We start from the raw sequence: 26,282 nt of genomic DNA on the forward strand, positions 1-26,282 counted from the left end.
TCATCATGCCGCAGAGGGAGGCGGACTTTGCGTGATCACTTTCCTACTTCCATGGCCCAGAACCTGGCTTTTTGTGAAAAAGCATGCCAGCCTTCTGTGGCCTGCAACAGCCACCTTCATCATACTAATGGTTTTCCATGCTCCACATATTTAGTCCAATTACTGTAGCCGATTTAGTAGTTTTAATATTTAGATGAAGGACCCCAGAGTTCATAATTCAAATGAAAGTACTGGTTCAAGCCATAAAAAAATGCCTGTTGTCAGCACTGGTGTATAAAGGTCACTAGGCTTGGTACCATGAAGGGTAGGAAATAAAAGTCAGTCCATGCCTCAAGAAATTTTTATATTCTCTAATATAAACACTGGATTAGCAATCCAGATCAGTGTTTCTCTGATAGATACCCTATGCCTTTTGAATCCAGGTCTAGTAGAAATCTTAAGAGGCCACATCACCATTTGAGTTGGACATTCCTAATTTTTTGTCTTTACATTTTTGGAAGTCCTCAACCTCATTCTCATGTTTCAGAGTCCTCTTGAGAGAATGCTTTCCAACTAAATCTGAAACTAGGCATCATCCCCTTAGCCTAGAACCTAGGACAAGTACTAAGCAAGGTTAAGATTCATATGGAATTTTTACGACTGTTTCTTTTTAACCAGGTGAGCTCAGTTACTTCAAGCTATATCTTTTATGTAAATATGGATATTTTTCCTAGCGAGCAAATACATTATCCAGTAATAGCCTCATGGTCTTTCCTCCGAGAGGAAACAGCCTCTGGTGCCTGAGGAGAATCGCATCCAGTGGAGACTGAGTTGTTCTCTCTCCTTGTAGGTTCACTTTTGGGAAGCTACAAGTCCCTTCACTTCTCTTTATTTCAGCTCCTTTCTCATGGCAGCTGCTCCACTGATGGAGGCAGCAGCTGCGATTGTTACGTATCATGTGTCTAGCACTCATTGTCCTAAATAACATTCGACTCTCTCTCTGGGTGTCTTCCACATAGGAAGGAGCAGGGGCTCTGGGCTCACAGTGCCCGACCTGCCTCCCAGTCCTGTTACCTTCCGGCTGAGTGACCTTGGTGAGCCTCTGTGCCTCTCTGCATTTCAGTGTCCTTGCTTGTAAAATAGAGGTAATAAAATCCATACCATAGGGTGATTGTCCAGATTATATGAAATAATATAGGTAAACTTCCCAGGCACATAATAAGCATTCTGTTTTTTCCTCCTTCAAGGCATGTACCTTCAATGTAATTTTCTTAAAAACACTTAAATGTTGTCAGATAAAGTTACTAAAAAAAAAGAAATCACTAAGAGGATTTCTGGGATTTTTTTTTTTTTTGTACATTTTATTCTCCATGCCTAAAAACAAGAAGCTTAAATGGTATAGATGAAAACATTCAGCTAGTCTTTGCAGGGGACTGAGACATTTAAATAGAAATGTGATCAAAGAGAAAAAAGAAATGTTCAGAGCACTGAAGACTTGAGGAGTCACACTGAGGAGGGAAAGGCATCAGAATTGGGTTGGTTAAGAACCTGCCTCCAGAGCAGAGCTGCCTGGGGGCAGATCTTGGCTCTTTGACTAATAGGCTGTGTGACCTTGGGCAAATGGCATAATTCTTGCATGCCTTAGTTTCCTCTCCATTTCCTTGGGCAAATGGCATAATTCTTCCATGCCTCAGCAGGTGGGGTATACAACCCACAGGGCTACTGCGTGGTTGGCGTGAGATAACGTGTGGGTGCCTGAAGCAGTGCTTGGCACAGGGTACGTGCCCAGGAAGTGTCCTGCACTATTACCGCTGAGAGCTGCATGCATGAAATGATTTTTTTACAGTCTGTCCTTATCTCTGAAAAAGTATTTGTCATATTAGGAGGAGGGTTCGAGATAGCAAGGCGTGCTATGCCAACCACTCAGGCTGCTTTCTGGCTCTAATTGCAACTTGATTTAATTAGGCCAATATAGTTATTTTACTACCAGAAGAAAACTTAGAGATTGTCCATTCCAACCCCCTCATTTTATAGATGAGGAAACCATGAGGTACTGAGAAATTGTGACTCATCAAAGGCCATTTGACACATTACTTAAATCAATTGGGGCCTTTGCACACTGCTGATGAGGATGTAAAATGGTGTGGATAATGGTATGATGGGAGGTTCTTCAGAAAATTAAACAGAGTTCCCATATGATCTAGCACTTCTACTTCTGGATATTTGCCCAAAAGAATTAAAAGTGGGAACTCTAATAGATATTTGTACACCCATGTCCATAGCAGCATTACATACAATAGCCTGAAGGTGGAAGCAACCCATGTGTCCATCAACAGATGAATAGATAAGTAAGATGTGGTACGTGCACTCTGAACAAGCATTCATTTGGCTGCACAGGGCCAGATCAAGCTATACTGTGTTCTTTACCAATATTGACTTGATGGCTTTTTCCATAATTTTGTGTCCACCTAAGATCAGGCTTTCTGGGAGCTTGGTGACTTCAAGAGTTCCTCATGTGAATAGTTGAATCCATTGGATGGTGATTTGCATAGTTCTAAAAACAGTAGGGAATCATGAGTGCTAAGTTTTGAACTGTAATTATTTGTCTTTGCCCTTAATTTTATAGAGCTTTGTGATCATTAGAAGCATAAACACAGAATTGTAGAGCTGGAAATAGTTTAAAAATATTTTTTCCACATTTCCTCATCTGTAGATGAGGAAACTGAGTCCCAGAGAGATGAAGGGGCTTTACATATTAGAATGGAAACAACACACCCTAGACCTCATTTGACTTCTGCCACTGGTTTTCAGTCTGTAAAGGTGTGATAATAACACCTACAGTGCCCACTTCAAATAAGGCAGTATACATGAAAGCGTTTTCCAAGTGGAATGCACGATACAAGAGTGATTAGTATTGCTCACTTGTGAGTAGTAATTTCACAACACACTTAGAGATGTCATTATCCTCATCTTCTCCTTGAACAGTTCAGCAACATCATCAAGGTTATTAAGTGCTTAATTTTACACTAGGCTGTGGTAGGCTTTTATTCCTAAGGAAATTGTATTTTTATTTTTCCAGGAGCTTTTAAATCTTTACCAAAGACACATAGGTGGGGTGTAAATAGCCAAATAGATATTGATCTGTTTATTTATATAATAGGCTTATATCAACACATATGTGCATAGCAGGCATGGGTTCTGCAATACTCAGGTTCTGTGCGAGGTGCCGGGAATCCAGTGATGAGCTAGGCAAACATGATCCTGCTCTTGTGGAATTTACAGTCCAGTTGGGGTGGGGAGGGAGAAAGAAATTTTAAGAGCAATTATACATTAACTATATACTTACAATTTAATGAGAAAAAAATTAAAATCCAAGGTTCTTTGAAAGCATTTATTTAACAGGCAGATCTAACATGACCTGGGCCACCAAAGGAGGCCATCTGGAGGAGATGACATTTAATAAAAGCTGAAGAGAAATTAGGCTTGAAAGTGTGCAGAGGTCTTGAGAAAGGGAGCAGTCCATTTGAGTAGCTCAATGGCAGGCGGGTTGGAATGTGATGAGCGAAGGGGTGGGGCAGTGAGAGCTTCAGGGGAGGAGGCTGAGGGAACGTGAGAGCCCAAAGGACATCCTAGGGCACACGAAGGAGTCTGGACTTTATCTGAAGTGCCAGCGTAAGTCTTTGAAGAATTCCAAGCAAGCATGAGTGATGCAATCACTACTTCATATGTAAAAGATCACCCTGGCTATTGTATAAGGAGTGGACCGACAGACTGAAGTATTTACTGATTAAGTGACTTCTAGGATTTCTTTCAAATTAATCCAGGAGTTGTGGGGAGGAACAGATGAAACAAGATTGGGCGTGTGTCAGTAACCCTCAAGGCCGAGTGATGAGTACATGAGGGTCTGTGTTACTGTCATCTAAAATTTCCACAATGGAAAAGTTGTTAAAACCACCATATAAATGAATGTCTTATACAAACAAGCTCAGCGTGTGTATATGAAGAAACATTTCTAACCTGTATAGAAAAAGTGATCTCCATCTTCACAAATGAAGGGGAAATGGTTTACAATACAAATATACAGAAAGAGCAAATGATGTGAGCCACATACAAACTCCCCTGTGGATCCTGGCCACATCTCTTAAATCCAAGTAAGAGTCTCAGGTTCCTGGCCTGGGAGTCTGTGTCACCCTGATGATTTTTTGCCACAGACAAAATTAACCAGTGGTTTTAGCACAACTCATTTCTTCAGCATCCCTGAGGAGTTTCTATGCCTTCTCAAGAAGTGTCCTTCAGCCTCCAGGGTAGTAACAAAGGGTACCCCAAAGAAGCATTTTTAACAGAAAAGATACCAGAGAAGGAGAGAATCCTCATTGTTGGACTTTGCCCCATGCTGCCTCCTTGGGGCCCTGGGAGATCCTTTCCCGGCCTGCTGGATCTGCCCTTTCCCACCGAGAGGCAGGAAGAGCTGAGCTCTCCAAGCCAGTCCTTCACAGTGCCTCTCTCTACCATCTTAGTGTGGGAGGGGCATCTTTCCATGGCTTCCTGAGATGGAGATTTATTTAAGAAGGAAAGCTTGTTGAATTCCCTCTTACCTTTTTAAATGAAAGGTATTATTATTATTCTATATCTGGGGAAACTGGTCAGACACCTGTTTATGTTACATACCATAGAGTTACAGATGTTAAAGACCTCAGGGCTTCATCTGGCGTGATGTTAGCAAGTGCCTACATGCAGGGTTGGGGAGGGTGTGTACTGTCCAGCATTCCTCTAGAAATGTGTGATTGGCAAGGCAGGCTCCAGCATCTTCTGACCCCTAATCTAATATTACTGTCCCCACAGGCCCTCCCTGTCATCACCTTTACCACTGCCCTCTCCACCCACAACACCCCCAAGGTTGTGGACTTGTGAGTTCTTTGTGTGTAGCTGTTCAAACATTTCCTATAGACGTGGGGTAGTGGACAAAGGACTTGCTTGTGAGAACTTTTCCCATGGAGTGCAGAATCAGTGGGTGCGGGGGTAGTTAGAGCACACACAGTTTTTAGCCCAGGATTTCTACTTGAAAAGAATTCCCCAAATCATTAACCAGTAATCGCACATCTAAAAGTAACTTTATATGCACCCAAATAAGCACACTGGGAAGACTATTTTTCTTGCTTCCCCTTCTGTCTTTCTCTTCTTTGCTTCAAATGTTTCTGTTCAATACATAACGTGTGCGTGCCTCAAAAGCAGCCTCACCTGCGACTTGCAGAGAATGGAGTATTCACACTGGCAGGATCCTCAGAAATTAACACAAAAAAGGCATATGACGACACACACATTTGTGTAAAAAAAATAAATAAATAAAAGGCATTCCAGCTGTTATTTCTTAATTTTTTTTACTTGGTTTGGGAATATATACTACCTGTTTTCTGGTGTCACCATGCCATCAGGTTTCTTAGGCTGACTAAATTATCCCAAAATGCTGATAATGATGAGACAAAAGAAAGTCTATCTTTTTTTAGGGCTTCTGAGATTCCGCTGAGTTTTGCCCTCATCTAGGTCCAGAAGGGCTTAGGGAAGTCCCAGGCGAGTCAGCAGAGCTCAGGAAACCGAAGGCTTGTCTCAGAGGTTAGTGCTCCTTTGCTGAATCATCTCCAGCAAGAAATCACGTGGCTCAGGCAGGGTCTACTCAGGTGAAGTCGGCACCCTTGTCTTTGAGCTCACACAGGTGGCTGGGCTAAATAAGTGCTGAAAGGAGCTGGGTGCATTCTCCTGAGTCACCTTTGTCGACTCTGGAAGCACTGTAAACTTGGCATCAGAAGATTATAAAGTGCTTTTGTTCCTAAGCTTTATAAAGTGTGTGTGTATGCATGTGGGTTTCTCTGTCATCCAGCCTCTCAGATTTCATCATCCGAGCATTGTCTGCAGGAATCCTGTTTGCCTCTATGCACAAAGGAGGGAGAACCACAGTTAATTCAGGGATCCTCTTTTAGCCCTGAGTGTGTCCCACATCTGTCACCAGGCAGTGAATTCCAGGAGCATTGACTGTCTTCCTCTCCATTTCCCTACTCCCCTCCTGGGAGAGGCTGGAATGCCCAAGGAAGCCAGCAAAGGTGGTCAGCCAGGAGAAGGCTGGGGAAGAGGAGGGAAAAATGGGACCTGAGTAACGCAGAGGATCCAACCCCAGATCATTAGGGCTGGTTTTTCAAACACCGTTAGGGGAAATCCAAAGAAAGTTATCAAAAGATCTTTGAGTAAGAGGAGTGGTTAACATGCAACCTGGCAGTCTGTTGCCAGGACTGGAATGCCTGTCTGAGGAAAGGAAGCTGCTCCACAGGCCTCTTACCGAAACCCCTAGTGAGGTTAACACCCTTCAGAAAAGGAACCATTTGCTCACAGATCAAGGCCAGTGTCTGCAGAAAACAGAAAAACACTGCTCTTCCCAGAGATTTTGTATTTGGGTCTTTTTAAGTCATATAATTTTATTAAAGTTCTTGTTCTCTACTTCTTTTTCCCTCATTAGATTGTAAGTTTCCTAAGGTTGGAAGTCCTTACATTTTGATAGCAGTGTGAAGGATTTTTTAAAATTTATTTTTAATAGAGTACTCATGCTGCATGTCTCATTTATCTCCATCTCTGCCAGGAAGATAAAGATGTCAAAGCTTTTGTAAAATGACCATGGAAACTTTTCCTGTGTGGAGATTTGCTAACCAGTGTCTGTGGGTCAGAAAAGCTTTTTGTTTCAAGTTAGAAAAACTCTTGTAAACAAAAGTATTTGACTTTGTTGTTTTTTGTTTGTTTGTCCTTGCCAACTATCAAAGGTCAATAATTTGGGGCAGTTGGTCATTAGATTTGGTTTGGATGCCAAAGGTAATGCACATCCAGGATAAAGAAGGGTACTGGCCTCAATTTCATCAGAGGAGGATAAAGGACATTGCATAGTCCCCACTAGAGAATCTTTGTTTAGCACTCACTTCTCTTCAGTAGCTACATTTGGGGGATCATACCTGGAAAAAAGTAGTTTGTATAGGTTGGGCATGTAGGGTAGCAGCAGCTTTTTCTTAACACTTGGAAGTCATTGGAGAGCATTGAAATCTGCCCCATCAGTCAGAGCTGCATGAGACTGGTTTGTCAGGAATAGAAGCATGTTGTCTAACAACGGGCATTGGCACAACCGCATGACCTTGGGTTTCCATCTCCGAGACTCACCTCTAACCTTTACCTACAGTTAATCAACATTGTCCCATGACCAGAATGAAGATACAAGGAAGAAATAATGATTATGAAACCCAGGAAAGGCGGGGTGTTGGGAGCCTTGGAAAGGAATTGAGTATGTGCTTATGAAGGGCTGCTGGATTCCAGTCACAGACAGCATGGAAAACACAGCCAGCAAACCCACCACGGATTTGAGCACTGCCCCTGCCCACTACAGGAACAGCATAGGGCATTTACTGTACTGAGTTTCATCAAGAGAAAATAAAGTACACTGTGTAGTGTGTCTCTGGAGATATCGCACAGAATATTCTGATGCTGGTCAGTTACAACCTGCCAGGTAAGGCACTGACCCGCCGGCATTCTCAAATATACCCACATGCCCACTTCCTCCATCACTGGCTCAGGGAGATCAGCTTGAGCAAGTTTATTTCACTTTATTTTTAATAAAGAAAAGCCCATTTCAGACTCAAGGAAAACAAAGCATCTGTAGCTGAGGGAAGGACAATCTTCAAAATGCCAGCTTTTTTTTTTCCTCCCAGAGTTTTTAATGATAAATGCAAAAATAGAAGAAAGAAAAGAGTACCTTGATATGGGCACAGACTGTGGAGGCCGCTGGTGTCGCCACCCACCTGACACCGGACAGGCCAGTCCAGCTCTGCTTCACATGTTTTCAATGACACAATCCTGTTCCTGCCAGGGAGCCCTCTCATCACTTAATGGTCTTGAGTATTACAACCACATTATGTGTTTGAATTTTTCTTATGATATATTTAGATATGCTTCCTTTAACTTCCACTCCCTGAACTTATTTCTCCCTGAAATTATTTCTCGTCTAATCCCTCTTCTGGCCGACAGCTCTTTGAGTATTTGAAAATTTTAAGTGTCCTTCTATCTTGTCCAGCATAAAGACCCTCAGTAGTTTGAAATAAAACCAGGTGGTCAGGCTGAAGGATGCCTTGGATTTTTTCCAGCCCTGTTACTTTTCTCTGCCTTCACTTAGCACCTGCACTGTATGTACTTCTCAGCCCTTCTCCTTCCATAGAATCAGAGGAAAAAGAATGTCACATGAGCCGGCAAAGAAGTACAACATAAGGAAACACACAAAGTGCTGTGAATTCTCATCAGGTGAAGTCCTGAGTGTCATTTATTAGGAGAAAGTAAAGTAAACTGTGTAATGATTCTCCTCACTTGTCGGTCCAAATATCTTAACCCAGAATCCAAATACGATTGGTAGCCTCAAGAGGAAGTCTAGTGTAGGGACTGAGAGCAAAGATCTGAGTTCAAATCCTGACTGTAGCACTCCCAAACTGTGTGACAGGTTACAGATGGGTCTGTTTCTCAGTTTCCTAATCTTTAAAATGGGAATAATAACCACAGTTGCTGTAAGGATTATATCCAATGAATTTGGAACACTTAATGCCTATGCAACAGAAGAGTATGCAGCATACACATATAGTAGTAAGGGCTACCACTTCTTAAGCTGTAACTTGTATCAAACTATATCATTCTCTACTCTCTCCACTCCTGCAGCTTCCCCCTTCTCAAACCAGTCTGGATACCTGGCAGGGTGGTCCATTGCCATGAGTGTGCAGGTTACTAGTTCCAGCCCTCCCCAGCAAAGTCCATCCAGATCCAATCTGAGCAGGCTAGAGCACTTCTCCTTCTCTTGGCTCGTCCAGTATTCCATAGCAGCACCGTTCTGTATAAGAACCTAGACTTGGGAAGATTACGGTTTGTTTCCCCAGAGCGATTCAGGAAGTCTATTGTCTGTCCTTTCCACCCTACCAAGCCCCATCCCACCCTCAGTGGACTGTCATCAGCCCCATCGTGCATTTAAATGTCTGTCACTGCCTTCTCCTATGGAAAAGTGACTTATCAATGCCAGGTCCAAGCCTAGTGTCTCTCCCATACTGTGCAGCCATATCCCTGCATGACCACTGCCCTGAGCTGGAGGGTGCTGCTAGCACAGGGTGTCTCCAGATCTTCCCAACAGCCGGCAGGAGGGGTATGAAAGGAGAAGGTTGGTCTTCATAACTGGGTCAGACTCTGCGTGTGCCAGCAGCATCCTTCAGACAGACACGCGCCTGCAACACGCATGCGTGGTGTGCTTCTCGTCAGCCCCAGGTGGCCATGAAGGTCTATGGCCACGGCGAGGTTGGGCGTCATGGCTGTGAACCATACTCTATTCTGTGTCCTGTGCTCTTTCTCTGCCCTTTCTCCCCAAGACCCTCTTTAGAGCCATAAAATGCCTTTTCCCCATTTAGGATCATCGCCCTGGAATATTGGTAGGAAGGTTCTGTGGCATGGTTTCCTTCCCTTCTAACTTGCCAGCATTAGCTGCTAACTCTCTCTCTGCCCTTTGTTTAAGGTCTGAAATTGAATGAATGGAGACGGTCATTTTGTTTGCCCAACAGCCAAATCCAACCATTAGGTAGAAAATACAGTGTTCTCTGGCTCCTGGAAGAAAATCTTATTAGACTAATTGCTTTATTTATATAACTTGTCCTCTTCCTATGAAATCAGACAGATTTTGAAAAAGGAAAAAAATACTTGTAGCCATTACTTATATTTTAGTGAGTTTCAAAGTACATTTGGGCCCAGTTATTTCAAGACTCATAATGGCACAGCGTTAGTTTAAACTCTATAATGTGGAACATCCAACAACTCAAAACTGAAGCTGCCTCCTGTGTAGCACAGCCCACAAGATGTGATAAGCACCATACCTGCCACCAGATTTGCAAAGAAGCTGCCCCACTGCATCGTTATTGCTGCATTTAGTATCTCTGTTCTGTTGTTAATGCAGATATAGTTGCACATTAAAACCTATTGTTTGTAGGCCGGGCGTGGTGGCTCACACCTGTAATCCCAGCACTTTGGGAGGCCGAAGCAGGCGGATCACTTGAGGTCAGGAGTTCGAAACCAGGCTGGCCAACATGATGAAACCCTGTCTCTACTAAAAATACAAAAATTAGTCGGGCGTGGTGGTGCACACCTGTAATCCCAGCTACTTGGGAGGCTGAGGAAGGAGAAGCACTTGAACCTGGGAGGGGGAGGTTGCAGTGAGCCAAAACTGTACACCATTGCACTGCAGCCTAGACAACAAGAGTGAGACTCCATCTCAAAAAAAAAAAAAACAAAACTATTGTTTGTATTCTCATTTTAAGGTTGTCTTAGAAAAGGTTTTCTGTCAGGAAAAAAAAAAAAAAAAAAAGTTTTCCAAATAGGCTTTGGTGGCCTGTGCCTATATTCCCAGCTACTCAGGAGGCTGAGGCAGGAGGATCACTTGAGCTTAAGAGTTTGAGACCAGCCTGAACAACATAGGAAGATCCTATCTCAGAAATTTAAAAAAAGCAAGAAAAAGAAACATTATTTTCCAAAGACCGTTCCTCCCACTGCGCTACTGGAGCCTGGGACAGTGAAGGCAGAAAGAGATTTTGTTCTCTCTTTCCTGGCTGTAGAAGAACAGGGAGAGCCAGATGAGTCTCAGGGTCAAGGCTGACCTCAGAGTGTAGCCTCTCAACAGCTTTCTATCTGTGCCCCTGCCTTTAAATAGAACAGAATGGACTTACAAGCTTGGCATTTGGGTCCCATTAGGGACATAAGCAAATAATGGAAGTATTCTGTAAAAGAATTATGCTACACTGTTCATAGCAGTGGGAACAGATGTTTAGGGACAGTCTATTCGAGCCTAGGAAGGCAACAAGATACTCACTAATACTATCATTTCTTGAGGGCTTTCTTTGTGCCAGGTGCTTTATGTTAATTCTCTCATTGACCCATCATAACTTTTTAAAATATAGGAAAATCTTCATTTTAGAGTTGAGAAATCTAAGGCCCAGAGAAGTTAAGAAATTTGTCCACAGTCACACAGTAACTCAGTGGTGAAAGAATTATACAAACACAAGCAGTGACACTGCAGAGCCTGACCAGCCCTCCATGTCAGAGAAGCTGTTAGTTCTTTCAGCCTTCTCTGGCTTGCAGGAGGCCTCCCAGGACATTGTTATACAAACTTGGCCCAAATCCTTTAGGTGTCCCCTTAGAACTAGCCTCAGGAGGGAGCATGCCTGCTTGCATTCCCCTGCAGCCACACCTCCTCTGTAGTTTGGGAAAAAAACTGTTAAGTGGCTCATTCTCAGGGCCAGGTGTGTCTCTGATTCCTTGAGTATCCTCTAGTTCAGTTCTACTGTAATGAGGGCCACAGCAGGAAGGGGAACATAAAATGAGTCCCCAAGTTCTTGACCCTTCTCTTTCCCCTGCTCTTCAGTCAGTTTGAGACTTACACTTGGGGTAGAATCCAGATTTTCCGCCCTGGTCCCCTCAGTCACTCTCTGCAGCTTATGAAGTGCTTTTCTTGGCCCTAGAAAACATTCTGCTTCCTTTAGTAAATGTGTGCAGAATATTTCATGAAGTCACATTATTTTCCTCTTTGGCCGACTTTCCCTCTTGGATCACAGTCAGGGAGAAGGTCAGCTGAGGTGAGGCAACTTCTCAGTGTGACCTTAGATGTGGATGAAAGTGATGGCCCCGAGCAGCACAATTGTTAACTTACTGGCATTTGGGTCCCGTTAGGGACAAAAACAAATAATGAAAGTTTTCTGCAAAAGGATTATGCTGTCACCATTCACAGCAGTAGAAACAGAGAGTTTAGGGAAAGGCCTGTGCCCAGCCTAGGATGGCAAGCTGTCCACCTCCAACTCCACACATCTGCACCAACGTGAACTGTGAAAGATTTCAGGCCTGGGACTAATGTTAAGTGTTCCCTTAACTCCTCATCTCCACATCATTGGAGGGGGGTAGTGGTAGAAGGGCCACCCCACCACCACAACACACAAAGCTTCTACCCCCTTAGCATCACCCCGGACCCTCCTTCTCCTGGTCCTGGTTTCTTTTTCATGGTATTCATCCTCCTCTGGCCTCTTCATGGCATCCTCCAGCTGCCACCCTGGCTGCTTCTCACCCTACGCCAGGGGTCAGGAGCCATGAAAGTCCATGAGTGATGCCAGCCAGGTGGGAGGCGATAGGGAGTGGTGGGGCATGTGGCTGTCTGGGCATCTGATGCCCCATGAAAAGCAGCAGCCCCTGCTCAACTCCAGGTCATTTCTATGAAAGGAGTGCAGGCCCAGTGTTCCCGAGTATCTCGTTTTCCACGAGAGGTTGGAAAACCTGACTTTTCATGTGATGTGATGTGACATTTCCTAGTGTTTAAATGTTTGAGAAGTAATTAAAATCATTTCAAAACGCACTATGTAGACCAAATAAAATGTGTCTGAGACCTAGGGCTGGTCTCAGTTCTTTTTTTTTTTTGAGACGGAGCCTCGCTCTGTCGCCCAGGCTGGAGTACAGTGGTGCAATCTCGGCTCACTGCAAACTCCGCCTCCCGGGCTCACGCCATTCTCCTGCCTCAGCCTCTCCGAGTAGCTGGGACTACAGGCGCCCCCCACCACGCCTGGCTAATTTTTTGTATTTTTAGTAGAGACGGGGTTTCACCGTGATCTTGATCTCCTGACCTCGTGATCCTCCCGCCTCGGCCTCCCAAAGTGCTGGGATTACAAGCGTGAGCCACCGCGCCTGGCCTAGCTGGTCTCAGTTCTGGTCTGTCACTCTCCCTTTCCACAATCTAATCTGCCCTCCCAGCTTCAGTGGTTACTCAAATTTCAATGTCTCTGAGCGTTAGATGGCCAGCCCTGGCCTGCACCCCAGATTTACCCTAGAATTCAGCTGCATGTGGTTGCCCACACACCTCCAATGCAAAGCGGAGCCTAACAACCTCCCAGATTTGGCAGACTGTAGGATCTCAGTAAGTGTGAGCTGTTTTTGTCTTTGTTCCACTAACCAAAATACTACTACTACTAACACTGCTACTAATACTCATGCTACAAAGAATAATCTCTTGCCCCTCTTTTGTTGCCTGTTTCTGTTTCTCAACACCACTGCCCCATCAGGCAGCCAGGGAGGACCCTGTGATCTTGGACTCTTCACTCCCATTCCAGGCAGTTAGTGGATTGTGTTCATTCTTCCACGGACCTCTAGAATGTGCTTCCAACTCTTCCTTCTGAGTAACTAGAAACTCTCTTAGTTGCTGAACTTGTCATGTGTTCTCAGCTATTGTCGCAGCCTCTAACTGCTCACCACCAGGCGCTACCTCTGCATTTAAGATTTATTCATCACTCATCACACTGTGGCTAGTGTCATCCCCTAAATTGCCGTGCAGCTCCCATCACTCACCTCTGATGGATCCCACCGGCTGCCCCTGCAGTTCCTCAGCCATCCCTGCATGCCAGCTGTACCAGGCACTTGTATGCCTCTGCATTTGTGCTGGCTATGTCCTCAGGCACATTTTCTTCCTTCTTGCCTACTATGTTAATTCTGTTTGTCCTCATCTCTGTTCAAATGCCACCTCTTCCGTGAGGCTGTCCCTTTCCTCCCCACCACCAGCACCAGTGTTATTTGCCCCGTCCCTCTTCCGAGCTCTCATAGCACTTGATCCAAGTCTCTTTTCATTTCATCCGGCTGTGTACTATGAAGTTTGCTTGATTCTTCCCCCTTCTCTTGATTAGCTCCTAGGTGAAGAGACACTGTCTTTGTCATCTGCATATCCCAAAGAAACCCCTAATGTGCTGCCTTACATGTAGTAGACACCCTGAAAACCTTTGTCAATTGAATCTAAGTTTGTTTGTGTGTGTGCGTGTGTGTGTGTGTGTTTCGTTTTTTCTTTTGTTTTTTGTTTTTGTTTTTTTTTGGTAAGTTGAGGATGGCTGCATCTAAAGGGCTCAGGCCAAGGTATTAAAAACAAAACTGCTTGGTTATTCAAAAGGATTTATCAGAACCCCAAGAGGCTAAGTATCAAGCTAGTGAAAGGGTTATAATGCCTGTCCCCAATTCCAAGGGTGCAGTTTTTAGACGACGGACGGTCGTGTTTGGTCTACTTGTCGTCAGGCAAGGCGTCTTCCACAGTGCCCCATGGAAGCTTGGGTTCAGTGCCAGGGGCAGGGAGGAATGGGCAAGCCTCTTGGACACTGGGGCTTCAGCCATCCTGGCATATAGAGTCCCGCACTGTTTGTCTTGCCCAGAAGAACAAGCTGTACCCACCCATTCACAAGATGTCCTCTCTCACATCATTGGCAGGCCTGGGAATTTCCCACAGGCCATCTGGGTGTGTTCTGCCATCCTGTCTCCCAAGTTTTTTGCAGCATTGTTTCTCGTTAATTAGCTCTTAGAACAGCAACTGCTCTTCCATCAGGAATTGTATCCCGTTGACTTTCCTAAGGCAAGAATCTACTCATTTCTTTTTTGTAAGCATTTTCCCCCTTCCTTCCTGCACTGCACAGGCTTACTCAGGGAGAGCCCATGCAGTGTGAACTAACTCCTAGCTCTTACAGAACTGAGTTACTTATAAGATATGCATCTCCTGAATCCCGGATGACCACTCTAAGTGCCTGGAGTGGCAGCTGCTCTGACTGGGCCTGTGCAGCTCTGAATGCTGCATTTACTTTTGGGTCCTGCCTCCAACCCAGAACCACCTATGGCCTTTAATTCCTGTTACTAGGAGAGAGGAGAAGCGATTAAACCCTGTCAGTATATTCATTTATTAGCTGCCCTTTGAAGCTTTTTTGAAAGCATTTTACAAGGTATATCCCATCAGGTTGCTTAGGAACTTTTGCAGCCTCCTTCTGCAACATTATCATTTTCATTGGCATCAACACTGGCAGCTTGACACCTCTGGACACCTGGCATGGCCGGGGGGGCCACCTCCAAACACTGTCTTTCCATGTCTGCACCTTCAACAAGATTTTCTCTGTAATTTCAGCTCCAAAACAATTTCTATAAACACAGCATTACTTTTGTGTTGTTCACAAATCAGATTTGGAAAGAGGTACTTGGGGACTGTCATAAGTCTATTTAAAGATAACCTGATTTAAATAAAAACAAAAAACTTTTTATCCAAGGCAATTTTCTTTCAATATGGGAAATTAAATTAGCTTCAATGTCTTTGAAATTGAGAACTACACTCCGGCCATGAAAAGTGAATTATCCTGTACTAATCCTTGCTCAGGAAGTGATCAGAACACCTTTCCTGGCTATTTTGTGAAAGCAGATTTAGCCTAGCATATTTTGATAGGAGCCCAGCACTAAGGAAGTTTCCCAACTGATGGAAATACAGAGAATCTCTTTGCACACATCGCTTAGCTGTGTGGCAGTGCTCGTTTTAGTTTTTGGTCTATGGAGCAATGGAATCTCAGTCATTGAACCTACTTCAAAACAGCGGTGGTGGGGGAAACATCTTGAAGAAAAGCCTTTCATCTAGAGCTATGATATCTTCGCTGCATAAAGAAAAGTGGCCAACTTTGTTTTTTTCTAGAGCCAGGACACAGACATTTTCAGTATGTCACCTTTGCTGCTTCTATACACAGATCTTCAAAAATAACGACTCTCTCTCCTCTCTGTGGTCTCGTCAGAGAGCGGGAATCCTGGCCAGCTGGTCAGGTCACTCAGAAAAATGGCACAGCTGTTTCTGAAAGTAGCCCCATTCATAAGATGTCTGCTGCCCACAACTGCAGTGTTGGGGAAAGGCACACTGTTATAAAGAGCTGCTTTTCTTTAAAGAGGAAAGAAAAATACATGGTGTTTACAGAAAAGAAAACTGGACCCTCCTGCTTTCTTTTAGTGGCAGTGTCTGAAATGGAAGTGGGAAAAGCCATAAATCCACAGAGGCAATTGCGCCTTTAAGGCATGATTCATACTGACTGTGCTGCCTGTGATGGAAAACCCAGCTAGTTAAGCAAGACCTGCCAGAAAGTCTCGCACAGCTTCTCTGCCACCGCTGATGCCTGCTGTCTTGTGACATGCTGGTTGTATGTGAATGAATGATTGATGCTTTCTCTCTCTCTCACTCAGTTCATGACCAAGAACCCCACCACGCGCTTGGGCAGCCTGACTCAGGGAGGCGAGCATGCCATCTTGAGACATCCTTTTTTTAAGGAAATCGACTGGGCCCAGCTGAACCATCGCCAACTAGAACCACCTTTCAGACCCAGAATCGTAAGTGTCCCAGGCTGTCACAGAGACTTTCTTCAGATGTCACAGCATTCCACCAAAGTCCATAGAACAGCTGGATGGCCCCGTGGGTGACAGACCAGAAATTCAGCTGGACACTACACAGGGCAGCCTCCCCTGGGGGGCAGCTGGGCTCCTTGTCCATCTTGTCCATGGGACAACATGTCTTCATGTGCCCAGGTTAACTCTTACCAAGTTTCACCCCTCGTTTACCCAACCTCCAACTTCCCTCAACCTAAATTAAAATCTTGTAGGGTATAAGAGGCCTGAAACTTTCCAGTTTTCCCCCAAAAGAGTTTGGCTAATTGAGAAAGTCATTGTTCTAGCCAATTTCCTCATTCTCCTTGGGGCACTTTTTGTGCCTTTTCTAAGCCCCTGAGAAAGCAGAGAGGGTATGAGATGTCGCTCACTTCACTGAGCCTGGCCTCTTGGCTTGGAGAACCTGGGTCTGTAATAGCTGCTGCAGTGCAGAGCCCAGGCCAGGCTCCCTTTGACCGAAGAAATACTGGGATCTCCAGGGGCTCCTCTCCAAGCTCTGCAGCTGAGGCGGGTGGCCTTCCTGAGCGTGGTCCTGCTTGTGGTCTGAGAGCTGAGCTCATGCTCATCTGTGGGTCAAGAGCTCCACAGTGGGAAGGCAGAGAAGCAAGGCTAGCGATAGATCAAGAGTGATGGGGAGGCCTGGCGTGGTGGCTCACGCCTATAATCCCAGCACTTTGGGAGGCCGAGGCAGGTGGATCACTTGAGGTCAGGAGTTTGAGACTAGCCTGGCCAACATGGCAAAACTCCGTCTCTACTAAAAATACAAAAAAAAAAAAAAAAGAAAAGCCTAGTGTGGTGATGCACACCTCTAATCCCTGCTACTCAGGAGGCTGAAGTAGGATTGCTTGAACCTAGGAGGTGGAGATTGCAGTGAGCCGAGATTGCGTCATGCACTCCAGCCTGGGCAACTGAGTTAGACTTTGTCTCAAAAAAAAAAAAAAAAAAGTGATAGAGAAATATCATTGATTCAGGTAAGATCAGTGAGATGTGTGATACTCACTTAGAAATGATCTTTGCAGCATTTGTTTATACAGATATAAAATACTCAACTTTTAAAAACATACAGTGCACTTAATCACTAACAGCCTACTAGGCTGTTGGACACCAGGCACCTAGAGGTAAAGCCGTTCCTTCAATGGTCAGCCCCCTGCCAGCCCCCCTGGGATTAGGGAGAGCATGGCCTTCAGAGGCAGGGGCCTGTAGTCCTAACTGCACAGCTGGTCCAGCAGGGTGTAACGCTTCTACCTAGAGAGTAAAATGGCCGACAGTTGTTCCCTAAGCTCAGCACTTGCAAGAAATCTTTCGGGAAGATCTCTTCAAATGTCTAGAACTCTGCGCAAACAATAGGTAGGACAAGTGTGAACCTACCCAACCTCTGTTGACAAATATAGCTGCACACCCCTCAGCGAGGCCTGCTGTGAAATGCCACCCTGATGAAATGAGAATAAAGGGTGAGTGAGCCAGCTGCTTTTGGATGACCAAATTAATTCTTAGCCTCCCATTAAGACAGGCCTGCTCAGCAAGATTTTCATGGGATTAGTGAATTGATGGTTGCCAAATGCCATAAAAATGCACCATGCAGTAGACTTGCTGTAAAGCACAGTTTCATCATAACAATAACTAAATAATGCTACTGAACAAGCTACAGAGCACTTCTCTGAACTCACTGGAATGGGCTATGTCCCATGCAAGATGAGTAAGCCTCAAGCGCATAAAATCTCACCTTGTTTCCCTTTTTTTGACAGAAATCCCGAGAAGATGTCAGTAATTTTGACCCTGACTTCATAAAGGAAGAGCCAGTTTTAACTCCAATTGATGAGGGACATCTTCCAATGATTAACCAGGATGAGTTTAGAAACTTTTCCTATGTGTCTCCAGAATTGCAACCATAGCCTTATGGGGAGTGAAAGAGAGGGCACGAGAACCCAAAGGGAATAGAGATTTTCCAGGAATTTCCTCCATGGGACCTTCCCAGCATCAGCCTTAGAACAAGAACCTTACCTTCAAGGAGCAAGTGAAGAACTCTGTGAAGGATGGAACTTTAAGATATCAACTATTTCGAGTACAGAGGGAGCCATGGCACTAGAAATAGTTGATCATGAAATGAGATTTTATGAAGTATACTGCTCCACCTATGAGCGTCTGTCGCTGTGGGCTTGGGATGTTAACAGGAGCCAAAAGGAGGGAAAGTGTGAAGAATAAAGTAGATCTGAGAAATTCTGAGCCAATCAGGCTTCTTAATTCAAGAGACAAACCAAGACTTTCTGTCAACTCTGCTGTGCTCTTCTTTAAGCCAATGAACCCCAATTCCTGGCAGTCTACAAGAAGTCTCTTAATGCTAATGAAGAATTTAAAGGTCTTTTTAAGGAAATGAAGGGCTTTCCAAATAGAATGATTTACTCTGAAGAAACAAACAATGGTATCTCTGAAACTCACAACCTAAAGCCCAATCTTGAAAATATGTTGTGCACCAAGACAACTGCTTCAGCTTCTTCTCTTATCCTTACTTTCTTTAATAGATATTTATTAAAGTGTCCAGTGAAAAGGTGCCACAATACCCAGTATTGTAAACAACAGGTTTGCATTCATGAAGCTTTCATTCATTCTGGAGTCTACTAATTTACCTGAATGGTGTTTGCATTCTGTGAAATGCCTCTCCATGTTGCATATGTCACACTTTTGTCTGCACATAACTCTTTTTTCACAAGAAGGGTCACTGCCACAACAGCACAGTCAGCGAGCGAATTACAGGTGCCTGCTGCCTGCCTACCTGGGGAATCTGATCTTGTCTATATCGCTGTGTGCTCGTCACTGAAGAATTGCAGGCCACTCATGTCAGTGACCAGATTTGTGGCTTATAAACATTAGCAGTTTATTTATGTTTTAAGATGCAAAGATGTGTGTTTGATATTCACTTTAATAATTAGAAATGGATCTTATAAACAGGGCATATATCAAAGATGACCTTATAATATGTACCCGAATATACAGTTCAAGAATTTTGTCTGACTGGAAATAAATGCATTTTGTAGCAAAAGGAAGTTTTTTGACTAGAATGATTTGTCTCCTTCCCACTAAGACAGTAGATTTCCAATCAAAATAAAACCTCGAGCAGAATGGGTAGAACTCAACTCACAGAAAATTCCTGAGAGGAGAGGTTGATATAAGCTTCTGTGATTCTCTGAAATAGATGTGGCCTGTCTCTTACTGACCAAAACTTCTGTCCTGAATGAGGGTAATGACTGCTAAGCATAACTGTAACAGACCAACCCTCAAGATCTCAGGGGCTAGACACCATAAATGTTCATTTCTCATTCACATAAAGTAGCATGTAAGTTCAACCATCTTCCTCCATCTTATAACTACACCATCTGGAAAATGTAGCTTTCCAAAGTCTCCAGAGCAAGGAAGAGACATGGAGGGGGTGCCGGCTGCCTGCCTACCTCTCCTAGGAGGGACACACCTCACCTCTTCTCACAATTGCTGGCTAAAACATGGCTTCCCTCTAACTACAGATGGGATAGGGGAATTACAGAGCAGCTGAGGAGTAACTGGCTAGTACTGACAGTCTCTTCTCTGTCATAGGTTCTTTTTTTAGCATTCCAATGTGAACACTTACTTTTGAATGAATAGAGTAGCTAGGAACTTCCCTTTCCATTTGTGTAGCACTTAGCACTCATAGTCATCACTCTCACCCACATCATGCCACTAGATCTTCATGACATGCCCACTATTCCCACTGATGATAGTGTGAGTACTGCAGTACATACTACAAATGGGAAGAGAGGCTCAGAGAAGTTGAGTTCATTGGTTTCCCAAAGGGTTCGGGCTTGGTAAAGAGTAGATCCAGGTCTAGGGTCTAAATCTTTGATGCTGTAGTCTGGGAAAGGGAAGGATCATTCTGACTTTGGGACTTTTTTGGCCTTCATAGCTCCTCTACTTTGCTCTGTGGGATTGATTAGCTTTTTGGTATGGTTAACTCCACTCTGGTAAAGAACCACAAAAAATAAAGCATGCCTGCTGTTTCATTCACAAAACTCATTATCATAGCCACGCAGAGCCAAAACACTGTCTTTGGTAAGTCTGTGATCACTCAGCAACTTCCTTCTTCACAATTGCTTCTCAAGCCCACTACCTGGGTTCCCCAGTTTGGGTTGAGTCCATTCTTTTGAGGCTGTTTATTCCGTGCCTATCAGGTTATTCAACAGCTAATGTTTATATCTGAGAAGAGAGAAGATACACAGGATATTTACCTAAAGCTCAAATGAGCCTTCAATTCCTGGTTACAATTCTACTTCACATCTTTCTTCAGTTCTGCTAGACCTGGCATCCCCTTCCAAGGGATCACAAGACTGTCTTGCCCACACTTCCTGAAGAAGGCTGGCACGGAGCGGGTAGTGAACCATTCAGGCAGCTGGGCCAGAGTCCACTGGGGCTGCTGGGTTCCCTCAGCACAGTGGGCAGCATGGAGGTCAAGATGAGGTCACATTGGGACCTTTTACTCACTCAGGTCCGTCTTAAGACATCCTCAGGCCTTATCATCCCACTGTCCTTCCCAGCCAGTCCTCATCCCACACCCATTTGCTCCTGCTCTCCCAAGCTATTCCACACTGACCTAACTGAATTTGACACGTGGCCTTGAGTGTTTGAAAGGACAATAACTTCAAGCCTTTGCTTTGGGATGTGGGTCAGCCTTTGACTGCAAAAGGTGCTTTCACTTAATGACTAACATGTTGCATGTTTATTACATGTGAAGCCCTGTTCTAAATACTTTAAATGTATTTACTTATTCAATACCCCCCATGAGGTGGGTACTCCCGGTTTCATTGTACAGATGGGGGAAAGTGAAGTACAAAGAGATTAAGTCACTTGTCTAAATTCACACAACTAAAGCAGTGGGGTCAGGATTTGGATCAAGCAGTTTAACTCCAGGGTCCCTACTTTTAGCCCTGTTCAGTGAAGTTCTTCTATGAAAGCCAATTCTATTTTTCCACCTTTGTGGGGTTGGCAGGAAGCACCAAGATAAACTGCCAGCTGGGCAGGACAGTATTAGCCCTCCGCTGGGTAGAACAATTTATCAGCAGTGGGAATGTATGATTTGCATATCAAGGGGCTGGAGCTGCTAACCCCAGTTCTTGGAACTAGGGCAGGCCAGGGTGATGCAATCGGGACTTCAACCTCCCTGAGGTAGGGGAAGAGGAAATAGTCTGGTTCTCTCTGAATCCCGTGAGCCCCATCTGAACCCCTAGGGTAACTTCTTAGCCTTGGTGGAGTTTCCAGTCCTTTCTCCCCTCGTAGAGGAGCCACTTCATGTTTTAGTAACTCTTCATCACCTACCCCGCCGGCTCATGCAGCAGCATCAGGAAGAAGGTGCGCAGCCTGGAACCTACCTTGGCAGCTGCGTGTTTACAGCTATGGAGCTGAGCTGGTGTAACTTGTTAGCAAAGAAAAGAGCAAAAATAGGCCAGGCACGGTGGCTCACGCCTGTAATCTCAGTACTTTGGGAGGCCGAGGTAGGTGGATCACTTGAGATCGGGAGCTCAGGACCAGCCTGGCCAACATGGTGAAACCCCGTCTCTACTAAAAAATTACAAAAGTTAGCCAGGCGTGGTGGTGGGTGCCTGTAATCCTGGCTACTCAGGAGGCTGAGGCAGAATAGTTTCAACTCTGGAGGTGGAGGCTGCAGTGAGCTGAGATCACGCCACTGCACTCCAGCCTGGGCGACAGAGGGAGACCCTGTCTCAAAAAAAAAAAAAAAAAAAAAAAAAAACCCAAAGCAAAAATAAAAGCATCCCATTTGTCATTTATTGATCTTAATCGAATCCTGACCTCAGATGATCTGCCCGCCTTGGCCTCCCAAAGTGCTGGGATTACAGGCGTGAGCCACCACACCCCGGATCTTAATTGGGTGCACATTGCCTTGAAAATATTCCAGCCACGGATTTGACCATTTCACATGCCAACATGATAAAGCTGTTCATTATTCCCAGGTTTGGTCATCCTGGTTGCTTAATCTAGCAATGTTGACTTAAAATGACTAGACAGCCCACAGTGATTGCCCCTGGCTCCGGGTCACACTGGGCCCTGTAACTCCTCATTTTACGTCATCCAAAGATAAGACTCCAGTACAACTGTAGTAGATGTTTGCAATGAAAATGAGCCCTTTGCTGAGATGTTCCTCTGAATTGAGTTGCAAGTTGGCCAAAGCTGGCCAGAGTGCAGCTGTAGAGGGAGCTTTGTAGTCTCCTTTTGTTCCTGTGTTGAATTGGAACCAAAGCTAAGGGAGCTACCCGGGGCTTTATCCCATCCCCACCTCTTCACGTCCACTGCCCTGCCAACTGTTCTTTCCCTCCTCCTGCTTCCTGGCTCTTTATTCCCCTACGGAGTACATCAGTTCTGCACTTTCTCTCCCTGCACCGCTTGATTCTTAGAGCCAAACTGTTATATAGCCAGTTTTCCAACCACCAAGATGGCATAAAATTTTGATTTGCATATTTATTTTATAGGCTCTTTTAGAGCCCAGAAATGGCAGTCACGTTTCCCATGTGTTTCTGCATCTTTGGCATTACCCTGTGTCAGCAGCACTGAGTGCCTAGGTGAGCCACCCTACTCTATGCTGCCCGTGCAGTCTAGGGGACAAGATGTCACATGGGTAAGTGCCCTGGCTGGTAAGAGTAGTGGGCAGCCCTGGGGGCTGAATCCACACTTACTGAATGTTCTTGAGAAAAGGTAGTTCTTTCTCCAATTTCAACTTTCTCATTTGTGAAATGGGAGTGAGAATAGCGCCTGCCTGCCTTCTGTTAATACGGCAGGGATTAACTGTGATACATTGTCAAGCATTCACCACAGGGCTGGGACACAGAAATGCTCAATCAATGTTGGCTATTATTATCGTCAGCTCTCCCACAGAGGGCTAAGGGAAGGTTGCTTGTGATGTCCATCTGAAAATGGACAGAGTGGGACACTGGTGCTCTCCACGATGCCCATCCCTTTGGATGCTGACGCTGTGCCACTCCAATGTGGAGGGATTTCACTTTTCTAACTGGCTGCAGAACCTCCTCAGGAGACCTTATTCTTCTCCTAGGATGTTTCCTGCCCCGACTGACATACAGGTTCAGTCTTAAGTTTGATATTCTGCTGCTCTCCCTTGAGGCCAAGAAATATCCACAATTTTCCCAAATGGCTTTTCTTACCAGTCTCAGGAATTATTTTGTCCTTCCAAATCTAACACAAAGGTACATTTTAGTCACTTCTGACCGAATAACACAGGGACCACACCCAGCATCAGTGCCTGCCGGGCACCCCCAGTTACTCACCATGCCTGTGGGCCAGTTCAGAGAAGAAAGGACATGTGTCAAGACGTTCAGTAGGGTCTGGCATGCCTAAGAATTTGAAGCCAATAGTAGAACCAAGAACCAAAGGCATTTTCTTCCTAATTTAAGGTATCTGTGAAGAAGGTTTCCAGTAAAACAAGAGTCTCCATAGTCCTGTGTATTCTTACTGGAAAAGGCCTCAGCACTCCTATCCCCTTGCAACAGCCCTTCCAGATCACCCAGGACTGCCTTTCTCATGCCACCAAGGCACTTCTTACCCCACAGAGGCATCATTCTTCCAAGGCCGTAGACCACAGTTAGAAGAATTTAGACTAGACAAAGTGAACATTGTGTAGGCATCGAGTGTGGTCAGACATGCAAGTGGATTGCAGAGGATGAGACAGGAATCTTCTTTGGATACATTTCAAATTAGAAACCAGGATAGTCTAGTAGTCATTTGACCTGAAAGAGCCAGAAATAACTTAGATGACCTCTCGAGTTCTTGTAGCCTTGCACTCATGGCTAAAAGTGAACAGAGGGATATGGTCAGTTGGTCTCCCCTGATAGACGCCAACCCACACTACTCCCACCATATAGAAAACCTCTATCGCTCGAATTTTCTCCCTGTCCATCTCTGTACAACCTGCATGCCCTAGCACACCTATGTGCCTTCTCTGCATGCTCTCTCAATCCCAGGATTCCCTTCAGGCTCACATAGATTACTTGTCCCTCAAGTCACATACTTGACAATATCTTATACCTGATTGCCTTTCATAGTTCACATGCTCGTTTATACGTGGAAAACAGGAAAGCTTTACAAAGTTAAAATCAGCACAAGAAGTTCACAAGAAATATAAGCCCCCTTCTGATAATAGAGCATTTGTGGATGAAAGAGAAAGCAGGATTCCTCAACTCTGTTCTTTTTTTTTTTTCTCAAGGAGAATGATTTTTGAGATGAAACAAATACAATACTCACTCACAAAAATGAATTGTAGCCCAAAGTAGATAAAGGGATTATATGAAGTATTCAATGAGAATAGGCAGAATTGCAGAACAATTATTGAAGCAGTAATTTATGAGCACTGGAAGTGGTGTTGATCATGAGGGCTGTGCAGGGGTTTATAAAGAACAGATCTTCTAAGTCGAATCTCATTTTCTTCTTTGATGGTTCCTGGACTAGTTGATCAAGGATAGGTGAACATTTTTGCATAGCTGAACTTCAGCGACATACATGACAAAGTCTCACCCCATTTCCTTGTGGCCAAGCTGGATTCAAGACACAATAGTACTGAAAATGTGTCGATTAATAGGTTAGTGTCAGTCTGGAATAGTGGTTCTGCAACCTTGCATAACCCCTTCTCCCCTTGGATTAACAGACAAATTTCAAGTCTTACATTAATCCTATTTGAGATTTCATACCATCAACATTATGGCTAAACACAAAAATCAAACAACGGGAAAAAGGGCTACTTTGTTTTCAAGCTACTCATGCCCTCCCAGAAGACTGTGATATAGAAGAGCACGTGAGTTTAGAGAGTCAGTCATTCATTAAGCTAGTATTTATTGAGCACCTATTATATTTCAGGCATATTGTGGTTGCTGGAAAAACTAGAGTGAAAAAGACACCAAAGATCCCTGCCTTCATGGAATTTACATTCTAATCAAGACACGTTATATTGTTTACCCAAATTAACCCAACGGTAAGGCAGTCCTGTGGTCTGTCTTCTTCATAACTGTATCCATGGCACCTGGCATATTGTAGGTGCTTAAGACATATATGGTGTTGAATGATAAAATCAGAGCTGGGTGTCAGACACACACTTTTTGACTCCAAAGATAACACTCTTTCATAGCTGTATGCCAGAACAAATTGAAGAAATAAACTGTACTTGGGTCTGAAAAAGCTCATTATATCAGGATGAGATGGAGGCAATAGGTCTTGACAGCATGAGTAAAAATTAGGCAGAGGCAAAGAGAATACATTCAATATATTTATTCATCTGACAAATATTAGGATTTATCAGACCTTTTTCCAAGTGATAGGGCCAGAACAATGAGCAAGGAAGTCATAGTCTCTACCATGCTGGAGCTTAGAATCTAGTGAATATACAACAGGGTGCTGTGGCTGCCAAAAAAATATAAAATGCAATCTTAGCCTCCAGGGTTATGAGTGTGATGCCTCAGATGTGGGGAAGGATGAACTCCACTGAGCTTTGCCATGGTTAGGCTGTGCCTAGAAAACTGAACTCAGCCCTAGATACCACCACAGAGAGATACAAAGCTGGATCATGTTCAGAGGAGAGTGAACTGAGTGATGAAGGGAGCAGAAACATGTAGCACAGCAAGTGAGGAGGTAACGGGTGAGCCTCTGGAGCAAAGGCAAGTGGACAGCATAACCACCTTCAAATATGTGAAAAGCTAATGTGCTGGTTATTATTTTTGCTTCCCAACTATTTCCAGCTCCCTGCCTCCTGAGCACAGACAGGTGAGGTCATATGAATAATTCTAGCCAACAAGTCCAGAGCAGAATGGTATATAGTACTTGCAAGCCAGAACATTTCAGTGCTGGTGAGACACTCTTTTACTTCCAGTGAACGGCAATGATGAGAGGTGATGGCTGGGCTCTGACAGGCTGGGCCCCTGTGTGATTAACATGAATAGGACCCCTAGCTTACCCTCAATATGGACATTTTGAATGAG

General features: G+C 44.4%; 1 protein-coding gene and 1 long non-coding RNA gene across 2 annotated transcripts in view; one reads left to right on the plus strand and one right to left on the minus strand.

The window, feature by feature from the left end:
* The window catches only part of PRKCH (protein kinase C eta), a 161,475-nt gene extending 142,169 nt beyond the window's left edge, over nt 1-19,306 (plus strand). Inside the window, exons 12-13 of the mRNA XM_030811678.1 lie at nt 16,072-16,215; nt 18,015-19,306. Coding sequence (XP_030667538.1) covers nt 16,072-16,215; nt 18,015-18,161 — 291 coding nt within the window. The 3' untranslated portion in view covers nt 18,162-19,306. The remainder of the gene's footprint in view (nt 1-16,071; nt 16,216-18,014) is intronic.
* LOC115834796 lies at nt 18,786-23,725 on the minus strand. Its single transcript, XR_004029755.1, has 2 exons — nt 23,586-23,725; nt 18,786-20,490 (listed from the first exon to the last, which is right to left on the minus strand). It is a non-coding gene; the product is annotated as an uncharacterized LOC115834796 (long non-coding RNA).
* Between the last annotated feature and the right edge of the window lie 2,557 nt (nt 23,726-26,282).

This window comes from Nomascus leucogenys, chromosome 1a (assembly GCF_006542625.1).
Source record: "Nomascus leucogenys isolate Asia chromosome 1a, Asia_NLE_v1, whole genome shotgun sequence".
NCBI lineage: Eukaryota > Metazoa > Chordata > Mammalia > Primates > Hylobatidae > Nomascus > Nomascus leucogenys.